The 12890-nt window shown below is 29.1% G+C and overlaps 1 protein-coding gene across 2 annotated transcripts in view; it reads left to right on the forward strand.

Moving 5' to 3' along the window:
* The window catches only part of LOC141340909 (STE20/SPS1-related proline-alanine-rich protein kinase-like), a 97636-nt gene that overhangs the window by 71289 nt on the left and 13457 nt on the right, over positions 1 to 12890 (forward strand). For both annotated transcript variants that reach the window (XM_073846025.1, XM_073846024.1), the window contains 2 exons: positions 4736 to 4849; positions 10832 to 10900. In XM_073846025.1, coding sequence (XP_073702126.1) covers positions 4736 to 4849; positions 10832 to 10900 — 183 coding nt within the window. The remainder of the gene's footprint in view (positions 1 to 4735; positions 4850 to 10831; positions 10901 to 12890) is intronic.

The raw sequence follows: 12890 nt of genomic DNA on the forward strand, positions 1-12890 counted from the left end.
ATACACTCAATTATACTAATTTGATTTGTTAATTATACTGATTTAAGTTTTGCGAACCTTAAAGTAGTCATATCTTGCTTGATTTTGAGATGAATGTCACTGACTTGAATTGTAGTAGTTATAAATGTACAGTTATATATATTTACATTATATATATTTATATATGCACTATTTATTTTCTGTTGCTAGAAGAAGACATGCATACATAGAATGATATCAATATGATAATATCAGTCAGCCCTACATTCATGAAATGAAATGACATAAAGTGTAACAAGGCACAGGAGGAAGATATATAAAACAGAAAACATTAAAATCACTGGCAAAATCAGGTTTTATTCCATCTGCCCGCCAAGATTACTTCACACCCCTACAGACTACTTTTTATTAGCTCCATAACGGATTTATCGCTGCCAGCATGATGGTTTAGTTTTTTAAAATCCTTTTTAGTCTTCAAGGTCCACCGTGCCATTGACAACCCACCATGCATCATAATGTGGGATTGGCTATATAAACCTCTTAAATGTACTGTTGGTATATTGGCCTAGAGTAAGATGGCATTCCTCTGACGATCAGTTAAGTGACCTACTTGAGAGCGGGAGAGAGACGGAGGGGTGGAGAGCAACACCACTGATGATTTCTGTCATTATAATCTAGTACTAGAGAAAATGAGGCTAATGCAAGTGTCAATCTGCTAAATAAGTCCACTGGGCTCAATAGCGCAGCTGGAGCTCTGGTGCAGACGCTGGAGAAACCCAGTGCACACCGCTCGCTAATATACAGTCTTGACCCTTTGTAAAATGAAACGGCTTGTATGCATACAGTAAATGCAGTATCAGGGCTTTTGTTGAGCAGCACTATCAAACTGGTTATGTCTATCTGTCTGTCTGTCTGTCTGTCTGTCTGTCTGTCAGAAATGATTTTGCTTAAAAATATTAATAATTTTAAAATAACACACATACATACATAAATATATATATATATATATATATATATATATATATATAATGTATATAGTAATACATATTAAAGAGAAAATTTTAAAAATGCCACAAAAATGACAAAATTACAAATAAACACTGAAAATATGAATAATACAAAAATCGAATACAAAATATTAATATACTGTAATAGTGTGGAAATAATACAAGCATTTTTATTTAAGGGGACAAGTCAAAATATGTAATTCTGTTACATTGTTTGTCAAATATTATGTAATACAAATAACAGTTATTTTTATTTATAGATAAGTATTTTGTCTTTTTTCTATTTATAAAATGATAATATATTATTTATTTGATTTATACATAATATATTATATTAATAAATAAAAAATTTAATTTTTTTAAAATAAATAATACATTTATTTAATACTTTGTATAATTATATTATATATAATGAACACATAATTTTTTTTCTAAATAATCGCACACACACTTAACCTCATAAGTTATATTTAAAATTATAATATGTACTATATACATATAATTATATATTTTTATACATTAATAAATGAAATGTAAAGAAAATATTTTGTACATATTTAATATATAAAATATAAGTAATGTTTAATATTTTTATATACAATTATAATATATAATATATACAAATAATTTTGCATATAAAATTACAATTATATATTAGTTTGTATATTATATTAATAAATAAAATATGTAAAAAATAATAAAACATTTACTGTACAATTTTATTATATAGAGTAAATACATAAACACGCACATGCACACGTAACCTCATAAAAGTTATTAAATATATATTTTTAATTTTGCATATCAAATTATAATTAGACACAATATTTTTATATATTGTATTAATAAATATGTAAAAAAATAATAAATCTTTACATATACACACACACACACACACACACACACACACACACACACACACACACACACACACACACACACACACACACAAAATCTCATGTTACTATATATAAATTATAACAAATAATAAATATTAAGTTTAATATTTTATTTACAAAAAATTAAATAAAATACAAAATATTTTTTTTACATTTATGTATTTATTTGTTTTTTATTATTCATGCTGAATAATGTTCCTGTCAGTTTCTCTCTGTAATATGTAATTTACTTGGTTTACTTTATAATTTTATTGTAGTTCTCTGAAGAGATCATTACTGCAATACAGTGATTTTTTTGTAATGAGCTAAATTGTCATAAAAATAATAGCTGCTTTTTTAAGTCAAGATCCGAACTGACTTCACCTCATAAGTGTCCAATCTGGAACACTAGATAGACAGCAACTGTGCGTATCACACTTGACTCAATTCACAATTTAAACATCAATAGAGTTTGATGTTAGGATTCAGCTAAAGCTATGATTTTTTAGAAATATGTAAATAAAGCAGATTATTGGAGTACGCTCTACAAGAAAATACTGTTTCAATGCATTGCCATTTAATTATAATTACTGTGAAATTTACTAGTAACCAGTTTCAGAGTGAAAATAGTTTCAAAGTAAGTCCTACACACTAATTTCTTTGGGTGCATTTTGCCACTAAGCTCGTCACAGTCCATTATAGGATTGTCTTCCTAACGAAGATTAAATGTGAAAGCCAAAAGAAGGCAGCATGATTAAGAACAGCCTAAAAATGGTGCTGAAATTAGCTTTAAAATGGCATGAAATGTAACCCGCACATGATCTCCTCATGACATGTTTCACCCAGAGTGTCCACCTACTTCCTGTCAGCGGTGTGCACTTCCTGTGAAGCCTGGAGAGTTTCATCTCCCGTAGCTCTGGTGACTTCAGTCGCCTCTCCTGCTTAAATGACTGCAGCCGGTGCATATTATTTGTGTCCTTTGCCTTTCCTCTGCAAATGTAACTTTTCTGAGGTTGTCAGGCCTTGTTGCCGAAGCAGAACAGACTGTTTGATGTTGGAGAGAACAAAGTGAAGGTCTGGCTCAGATCTCGCCAAATACACAGGGGCGCTTTATCATAAACATCAGTGAGAAGAAGCAGAGCGTAGACGCGCTCCAGGTGTGTTTACTGAGAACGCCAGAGCCTTAGGATGATGACGATTCGCTCCATGAAACACCAGGATCCATCATGCCATTATAGCCCACTGTTAGAAAGCCCTCAGTCTGTTTTGGGAGATAATCATTATGTTTTCAGTTTCTCATTTGGCACTGATGGAGTATTATTTTTTTTAAATAAACAAGGAGAACATTGCATATCATTGCTGCACCCTTGATGTGCTTAATGCATGTAATATGACGACTGTATTTGGTTATTTTTTTGTATATAGTTAAGTTGATTTTGAATACTATTTTGATAAATGTAAAATAAATTGTATTATTTAACTACATTATTCACATGAGTTAAGTAGATGGTTTTAAGTTTTACATTTTTAAATTTAAAAAATATATTTATTTTAGCTACATTTAAAAATTAGAATTAAATGGTTTTAAATGTCAGTTTACTTTTAAATGTAAAAATGCTTATTCATTTATTATTTAATTTAACTATATTTTTAAAAATATGAATTAAATAGACAGATATATATATCAATTATTTTATTTATTATTATAAACCATTTTAGAAATGTTGATTGTTTTGTCCATTTAATAAGTTGTTTATTTATTTTCCGCTTTTGGTTTGAATGACTCAATTGTAAAACAGGAGTTAAATAGGCAATTTTAAATTTCAATGTATTATCTTTATATTAAAAACATTCACGTTTTTAACTACATTTTAAAACAAATTAAATAGACAGTTAAAATGTTAATGTATTTTTATATGTATTTTTTTAAATTAAGTTAAGTAATTTAACTACTTGTATTTTTAAATGTAAACACAATGTATTCATTTGTATTATTTATCTACTATTTTTTTTAAGATCAATAATACATTATTATTATTTTTTATTTAAAACGAGTAAAATGGACAGTTTTGTGTTATCAGTTTATTTTGTAACATTTTAAAAACTAATTGATTTTATTTAACTACATTATTAACATGAGTTAAGTAGACGGTTTTAAATTTTTTAATGAAAAAAAAAATATTTATTTAACTACATTTAAAAATTTAATGAGATGGTTTTAAATGTCAGTTTACTTTTTAATGTAATTTTTTTTTTAAAAATATGAATTAAATAGATGGCTTTAAATGTTTATTTAATTTTAAATGTAAAAATGTATATATCTTTTATTTTAAAACTATTTAAATAAACCATTTTAAAAATGTAGCTTGATTCGTCCATTTAATAATTTATTTATTAATTTTCCTTTTTGGTTTGAATAATTTAATTGATAATTATTCCTTAATGTCATGCCAAGTCCTCCATAGCAGACAAACATTATAAATGATGAAAGAGCCATTAGTAATATGAAATGCCTTTTAACCCCAGATCACCTTATTCATACTGTGAAGCCTTCCTTCATTAAACTAACTCAAATGAACACAGCCCTCCTCCTAAAATCCCACCTGAACGCTTGTATAAAACAATCCTCCAAACCGCTGTAATTACAGAAGAAGCTCACTGGTTTACAAAACATGGCGATATTGGCACTGATTGCTTGCTTGCTTACTGGCTGGGTGAAATTTTCTCCCGAAATGATTATCTGGAGAGCTCTGAGGACAGGACTCAGCTGAGGCTCGTGTGTGTGTGTGTGTGTGTGTGTGTGTGTGTGTGTGTGCGCTCAGTGAAACAGCACAGATGGGCCGTGATCTCACTTGGCTTTCTTACAGACAGACGGACAGGTGGACGCCCATTTTTTCACCACATATCTCCTCTCTCTCTATCTTTCCCTCAGGAACTCAAGGAAGGAGTTGAATGACATACGGTTTGAATTCACTCCAGGGCAAGGTCAGTGCACCTCATCATACATCAGCCGCAGTCCTAGTGTTATGCTGCCTGCAAATCCTCCGGAGAAATTCACACTTACGAGGCTGGAAAATATTATTACAATGAGAATTTGGCCAGAATAAAATGGACATAATTTCTTTTTCACTTCCTGACTTTCGAGGCTTTATTAACGCTAATGCAACATAAATGTGTATTTAATCAAATATAATATTTCAAATATTCATTAATATTTTATGTATAGCAATGCATATTATTTAAAAATTATAATATAAAATAAAATATAATAAATAGTCATTTTTTATTTAATTAAAAGTATTTTTTTTATTTTTTTTATATAAAATAATTCAATAAAAGATTAAAAAGATTTAAAAATGTGTATTTAGTATATTCTTGTTTATATTTTATTATTTAATTAGTTTATTTATAAGAGTTCAAGATTTATGTTTTGTTTTATATATGTATATTATGTATATTTTTAAATGTGTATTTATTCAAATATAATGTTCAAAATATTAATAATAAAAATATATAAAAAATAAATATACTAAAAATATTTATTCATGTCATTTATTTTGTTTTGTGTTTTTAAACTTATTAAATAAAAGTTAATTGAGGTGGTTAAAATTGTGTATTTAGTTTTTTCTTGTATATATTTTCTTGTGTATATTTTTAAAATAATGTTTACAAAGGTTATTTATTTATGTATAAAAGGTGTTTAAAAAGATTAATTCTTTTATATATGTATATAAATGTATATTTTTAAATGTGTATTTAATCAAATATAATGTTTAAAATTAATAATTAATATTTTACTTATATATATCAATGCATATTATAATACAAAATAATATAAAATACAATATAATAAAAATATTTATTCATTTTTTATTTACCTAAAATAATTTACTTTTTTTAATCTAAAAAAGTGTTAGTGTTTAAAAAGATTTTTTTAAATGTGTATTTAGTATATTCTTGTTTATATTTTCTTATTTAATTAATTAATTTATTCATGAGTTGTTTAAAAAGATTAATTATTTTTATATATGTATATTAATGTATATTTTTAAATGTGTATTTAATTAAATATAATGTTCAACAATATTAATAATTTATGTATAGTATATAGTAATGCATATTATTTAAAAATTAAAATAAAAAATATAATATAAAAATATAAAATAAAATATACTAAAACTATTTATTCATTAATTTTTTTTATTGACCTAAAATCATTTTATTTTATGTTTTTAAACTTATTAATTAAAAGTTAACAATGTATATTTCATATTTTCTTGTATATATTTTCTCGTGTATATATTTTAAAAAAAATATTTACAAAGATTATTTATTTATGTATGAGTTGTTTAAAAATATTAATTATTATATATATATATATATATGTATATTCAGGCATATTTTTAAATATGTATTTAATCAAATATAATGTTTATAAATAATAATTAATACTTTACTCATATCAATACATATTTAAAAATTATAATATAAAATAAAATATAATAAAAATGTTTATTCATTTTTATTTACCTAAAATTTATTTTTTAATCTAATTAAAGTTAGTGTTTAAAAAGATTAAAAAATGTGTATTCAGTATTTAATTAACTATAATGTTAATTATTATTAAATATTAATTAATATTTTATTAAAGTATAGTAATGCATATTATTAAAAAAGTATCATATAAAATATAATAAAAAGAAATTATAGAAATACTTTTATTTAACAAGGATGCTTTAAATTGATCAAAAGTGATGATAAAGACATTTATAATGTTACAAAAGATTTCTATTTCAGATAAGTGCTGTTCTTCTGAACTTTCTATTCATCAAAGAAACCTAAAAAAAATTCAACTCAGCTGTTTTAAACATAAGAATATTTGATGTTTTTTAACAGCAAATCCGAATATTAGAATGATTTCTGAAGGATCATGAGACTTGATTTATTATGCTAAAAATTCAGCTTTGAAATCACAGGAATAAATTAAATTTGAAAATATATTCAAATAGAAAACAGTTATTTTTAATAGTAATTTTTATTTTTAATTTTTTTTTATTTTACTGTTTTTGCTGTACTTTGGATCAAATAAATGCAGGCTTAGTGAGCAAAACAGACGTCTTTAAAAAACATTCAAAATCTTACTGTTCAAAAATATTTTGACAGGTAATGTATATGCACAAATTAGAAATTTAGTACAAAAAATAAAAATAAAAATAAAAAAGCTGTCCCCAGTACGGCTGTCATAATCATTACATAAGTTTTTTAGGGAACAAAGGAAAGGGAAGCACATCTTTGCCATGGTACCATATTGAAAATTAATAAAGAAACAGTCAGTTTATTTTATTTTTATAAAATAATTTGAGTGCTAGTCCACTTGTTTGCATTCCCCAAAAATGAAAATGTGATTTTCATTGCATATATTACCAAACTCCAGTTATTTGATCTTTATTCCAGGTTTTAACACAGATGAAACCTAGAAGACTCTACCATGTGCTAAATGTGCAGTCACTGTGCACACTGAAAACTGAATATGATTAATACCAATTTAATTCCGCCGTGCCGAAACGCCTCCAGCTCGGTAAGCCGGAGCTCAAAGAAAATTCAGTTTTCTACTGGTAATTATGACATTGTGCTGGTGTTCATTGCGTCTTATAAAAATGATCTTTCCGGAGTGACTTGAAGGCAGCATTAGCAACAGAAGAAACCTTAAGAGATTCTCAGCATGAGAGATCACCCAGTGTTCCTTCAGTTGCTGCTCTGACTCATGATGAGCTCTGTCTGTGTGCATCTCACCAAAATCTGTTTATTCCCTGTTTGTGTGCTCATGTACTCATTCTTCTGCTGAAATTTCATTGAATAATGTTTATATTTTTATAAAAGCTATCTATCCCTCTGTCTGTCCATCTATCCATTTATCTATCCGTCTATCTATTCATCTATCCATCTGTCTGTCTATTGATCTCTCTATCTATCTGTCTATCTGTCTATCTGTCTGTCTGTCTGTCTGTCTGTCTGTCTGTCTATCCATCTGTCTGTCCATCTGTCTCTCTGTTAAACCGTATATCCATCTGTCTGTCTGTCTGTCTGTCTGTCTGTCTATCCATCTGTCTATCCATCTGTCTGTCCATCTCTCTGTTAAACCGTATGTCTGTCTGTCTGTCTGTCTGTCTGTCTGTCTGTCTGTCTGTCTGTCTGTCTGTCTGTCTGTCTGTCTGTCTATCCATCTGTCTGTCCATCTGTCTCTCTGTTAAACCGTATATCCGTCTGTCTGTCTGTCTGTCTGTCTGTCTGTCTGTCTGTCTGTCTGTCTGTCTATCCATCTGTCTGTCCATCTGTCTCTCTGTTAAACCGTATATCCGTCTGTCTGTCTGTCTGTCTGTCTGTCTGTCTGTCTGTCTGTCTGTCTGTCTGTCTATCCATCTGTCTGTCCATCTGTCTCTCTGTTAAACCGTATATCCGTCTGTCTGTCTGTCTGTCTGTCTGTCTGTCTATCCATCTGTCTGTCCATCTGTCTCTCTGTTAAACCGTATATCCATCTGTCTATCTATCCATCTGTCTATCTATCTTTCTATCTATTTGTCTGTCTATCCGTCTATCTATCCATCTGTCTCTGTCTAACCGTCTATCCATCTGTCTGTCTCTGTCTATCTGTCTATCCATCTGTCTGTCTATTTGTCTGTCTATCCATCTGTCTGTCTATCCTCTATCTATCCATCTGTCTCTCTGTCTAACCGTCTATCCATCTGTTTGTCTGTCTGTCTATCCATCTATCTGTCTCTGTCTGTCTATCCATCTATCTGTCTCTGTCTATCTGTCTATCCATCTGTCTGTCTACTTGTCTGTCTATCCATCTGTCTCTCTGTCTGTCTCTCTGTCTGTCTGTCTGTCTGTCTGTCTGTCTGTCTGTCTGTCTGTCTGTCTGTCTGTCTCTCTATCTATCTATCTATCTATCTATCTATCTATCTATCTATCTATCTATCTATCTATCTATCTATCTATCTATCTATCTATCTATCTATCTGTCTGTCTGTCTGTCTGTCTGTCTGTCTGTCTGTCTGTCTGTCTGTCTGTCTGTCTGTCTGTCTGTCTGTCTGTCTGTCTGTCTGTCTGTCTGTCTGTCTGTCTGTCTGTCTGTCTGTCTGTCTGTCTATCCATCTGTCTATCTGTCTGGCCATTTGTCTATCTGTCTCTGTCTATCCATCTATCTGTCTGTATCTGTGTGTCTATCCATCTATCTGTCTCTGTCTATCCATCTGTCTGTCTATTTGTCTGTCTATCCATCTGTCTCTCTGTCTAACCGTCTATCCATCTGTTTGTCTGTCTGTCTATCCATCTATCTGTCTCTGTCTATCTGTCTATCCATCTGTCTGTCTATTTGTCTGTTTATCCATCTGTCTCTCTGTCTAACCGTCTATCCATCTGTCTGTCTGTCTGTCTGTCTGTCTGTCTGTCTGTCTGTCTATCTGTCTGTCTCTGTCTATCCATCTATCTGTCTCTGTCCATCTGTCTGTCTATTTGTCTGACTATCCATCTGTCTGTCTATCCTCTATCTATCCATCTGTCTCTCTGTCTAACCATCTATCCATCTGTCTGTCTGTCTGTCTGTCTATTCATCTCTCTATCCGTCTGGCCTGGCCATCTGTCTATTCATCTGTCTCTCTGTCTAAAAGTTTATCTATCTGTCTATCCATCTATCTACCTGTCTGTCCATCTATCCATCTGTCTGTCTATTCATCTGTCTATCTGTCTCTCTAACAGTCTATCCATCTGTCTGTCCGTCTATCCATCTATATATCTATCCATCTGTCTATCAGTCTAATCTATCTGTCTATTCACCTGTCCGTTGATCGATCTATCCATCTGTTTGCCTATTCGTCTATCCATTTGTCTATCTGTCAATTTGTCTGTCCATCTGTCTAACTGTCTGTCTATTGTCTATCCATCTAATCATCTGTCTGGCTTTCCATCTGTCTGTCCATCTTTCCATCTGTCTATCAGTCTAATCTATTTGTCCATCCATCTGTCTATCCATCTTTTTGTCTATCCTTCTGTCCATCTATATATCCGTCTGTCATCTACCCATCTGTCTATCTGTCAATCCACCTCTCTATCCACCCAATCATCTGTCTGTCTGTCTATCCATCTGTCTATTACTCTAATCTGCCTATCTGTCTATTCGTCTGTCTATCCGCCTATCTGTCTTTCCATCTGTCTATCTGCCTATCCTTCTATACGTCTATCCATCAGTCTATCTATCTATCTATCTATCTATCTATCTATCTATCTATCTATCTATCTATCTATCTATCTATCTATCTATCTATCTATCTATCTATCTATCTATCTGTCTATCTGTCTATCTGTCTCTCCATCTATCCATCCATCTATCTGTCTGTCTACCTGCCTATCCGCCAATCCATCTGTCTGTCCGTCTATCTGTCTATCCGTCAATCTATCTCTCTCTCTCTATCATTCTACATATCATTCTATTGAATGTTCCGACTATCTGTGGTTCATTTTATCATTCTGTCGTTCCATCTGTCGTTCTATATAACTTGACATATCTATCAAGATTACATGTCTTGGTATTTGGAACTTGATTACCACATTAAATTATTTATGTTATGTAAGATTTACTGTTAAAATTCAGTAAAAAAATACAGTTAAAATGCTAATCATAAAACTCTTTGTTGCGACTCTTAATTCTGATTGGATGAGGCTCATTTGAAGTTTAACTGCTTATCAGTTGATTATATATTAAAGTGGCAAAAGTTGTAAACCATAAACATCTAGACTCTGCGTCAGGCCGCCCATCTCGAGATCTGACGTGTTCAGTGCAGTCGAGCCCATTGCAACTTGTTTGTTGATGTTTGTGTGCGTGGGTTTGCCAGAACATGCTTTTAACTTTGTGTTCTGACGGGATTCTTGCTGTGAAATCAAGCTGTGCATCTGGGTTTTTCTCCTCAGACACTGCTGACGGAGTTTCTCAGGAGCTCTTCTCTGCTGGTCTGGTCAATGGTCATGATGTTGTTGTGGGTAAGTTGTATATGCATTATAATAGATTAAAATATAATGCCCTGTTTGTCTGTATCATAAAGTTTCTTCGGGTCTTAAAAAGCAGAAAGTTTCAAATTCATATTTATGGCATTAAATTGTGAATATACTGCAGAAACAAATGTCTTCCTCAGTATATTTGAATTAAATCTTAAATAATGATACTTCACTTGAAAAGTAGAAAATTAAGTCTTTTCTGAAAAATTTAACAAAATTAGGTGGGTTTATGCTTAAAACAGGAACAAATATCTGTCAGTGGGGTATAAAAACATTCCCCTGAATTAAGTTCTCAGTATCTTGGCAGATATTTGTTTTTGTTCATTTGTTCATAAATCACTTGGTTTGGATTAAACTTTCAGAAACTAGAACTAGAAGACAAAAATGCTAAGGAAGAACATCAATTTTTGCACTGTGATCTGGAGGCACAGTAAAAGTTATTTCCATTTTCTAATAGCTGGGATCAGGTATTCAAACCTTAAGCTAAAAAGTGATGGAGATCTATTGGAAGTTGTACTTTCAACACATTGATGTATTTCGTTGCCTTAGGTTTTCTAACTTGAGTTTTCTTTACTTGGTCTTAAAAAGACTTAGATTTACCTAGACAAAAACCTGATGAAACCACGGAATATCTCGATGCAATCTCGATGCCGCAACTTTTTTTGCCCACATGTCTGGAATGCAATACTTTTATGTGAAATCATAAGTGTGAATTGTTTGCTGTGGATTTTAGTCCTTAACGACTATATTTACATTTATGCATTTGGCAGACACTTTTGTTTAAAGCAACTTACATTGCATGCAAGGTATGCATGTGTTTTACTTAATGCATTTCCTGGGAATCATACCTATATTAAGTAATAAAAAAATGTGAATATAAAATTTTCACACACATACACGCACTATAAAACTATAACTATAATTAATTAGAAATATAATATTAATTTGAAAGTATTTGAACTACAATTACTAAATTACTATCTATCAGTTACTAACAAAAAAATAAACATTAATTAATAAAATATATAAATATATACAAATATATAAATATAAAATATATACAAATATTAATTTGAAATATTAATAAGTATTTTAACAACAATTACTAAATTACTATCTTATCAGTTACTAACAATTACTAAAACAAAAATGTAAATAAAATTATAATACAATTAATAAATAAATAATTATTAACTATATATAAATAATAATAACTATATATAAATAATAAATATAGTATTTGATAAAAGTAATATTTCTTTGAAATAAAATAAACGTTAAATGAAATATAAAAAACTAAATTTAAATTTATTTTCATTTCAGATAGTTGCCAACTTGACATACTAAAAATTACTAAAATGTTACAAAACAATATAAAATGTACTTGTATAAATATATAAACTTTAATGTTTTAAATGTTAAATGTTTAAAATATAAACTTATATAAAATAAATATATATATATATATATATCAATTTGAAACATTAATAAGTATTTGAGCAACTATTTCTAAATTACTCTCTATCAGTTACTAAAAATTACTGAAACAAAAAATGTAAATAAAAAATATAATATAATAAATAAATCATAATAATTGTAGTAGTAGTAGTAAAATATCATAAAATACAGTTATTTTTAACTGCATAAAAAAGCCTTAACTATATTGAAGAAGTCAGGTCTATTTTATTTTTTTTATTTTAGTAATATATATATATATATATATATATATATATATAAATGGTATATAAATATTAATTAAGAAAAATTAAGTATTTGAAGTAAGTATTTGAAAAACAATGACTAAATTGCTATCTATCAGTTATCAACAATTACTAAAGCCAAAATTAAAATAGCAATTAATATTATTAATAAAAATAATACTAATACTAATAAAATATCATAAAATACAGTTTTTTGTAACTGGATTAAAAAGCCTCACCTGTATTGAACAAGTCAGGTCTATTTATTATTTTAT

Source organism: Garra rufa, chromosome 8, assembly GCF_049309525.1.
Source record: "Garra rufa chromosome 8, GarRuf1.0, whole genome shotgun sequence".
In the NCBI taxonomy this organism is placed as follows: Eukaryota; Metazoa; Chordata; class Actinopteri; order Cypriniformes; family Cyprinidae; genus Garra; species Garra rufa.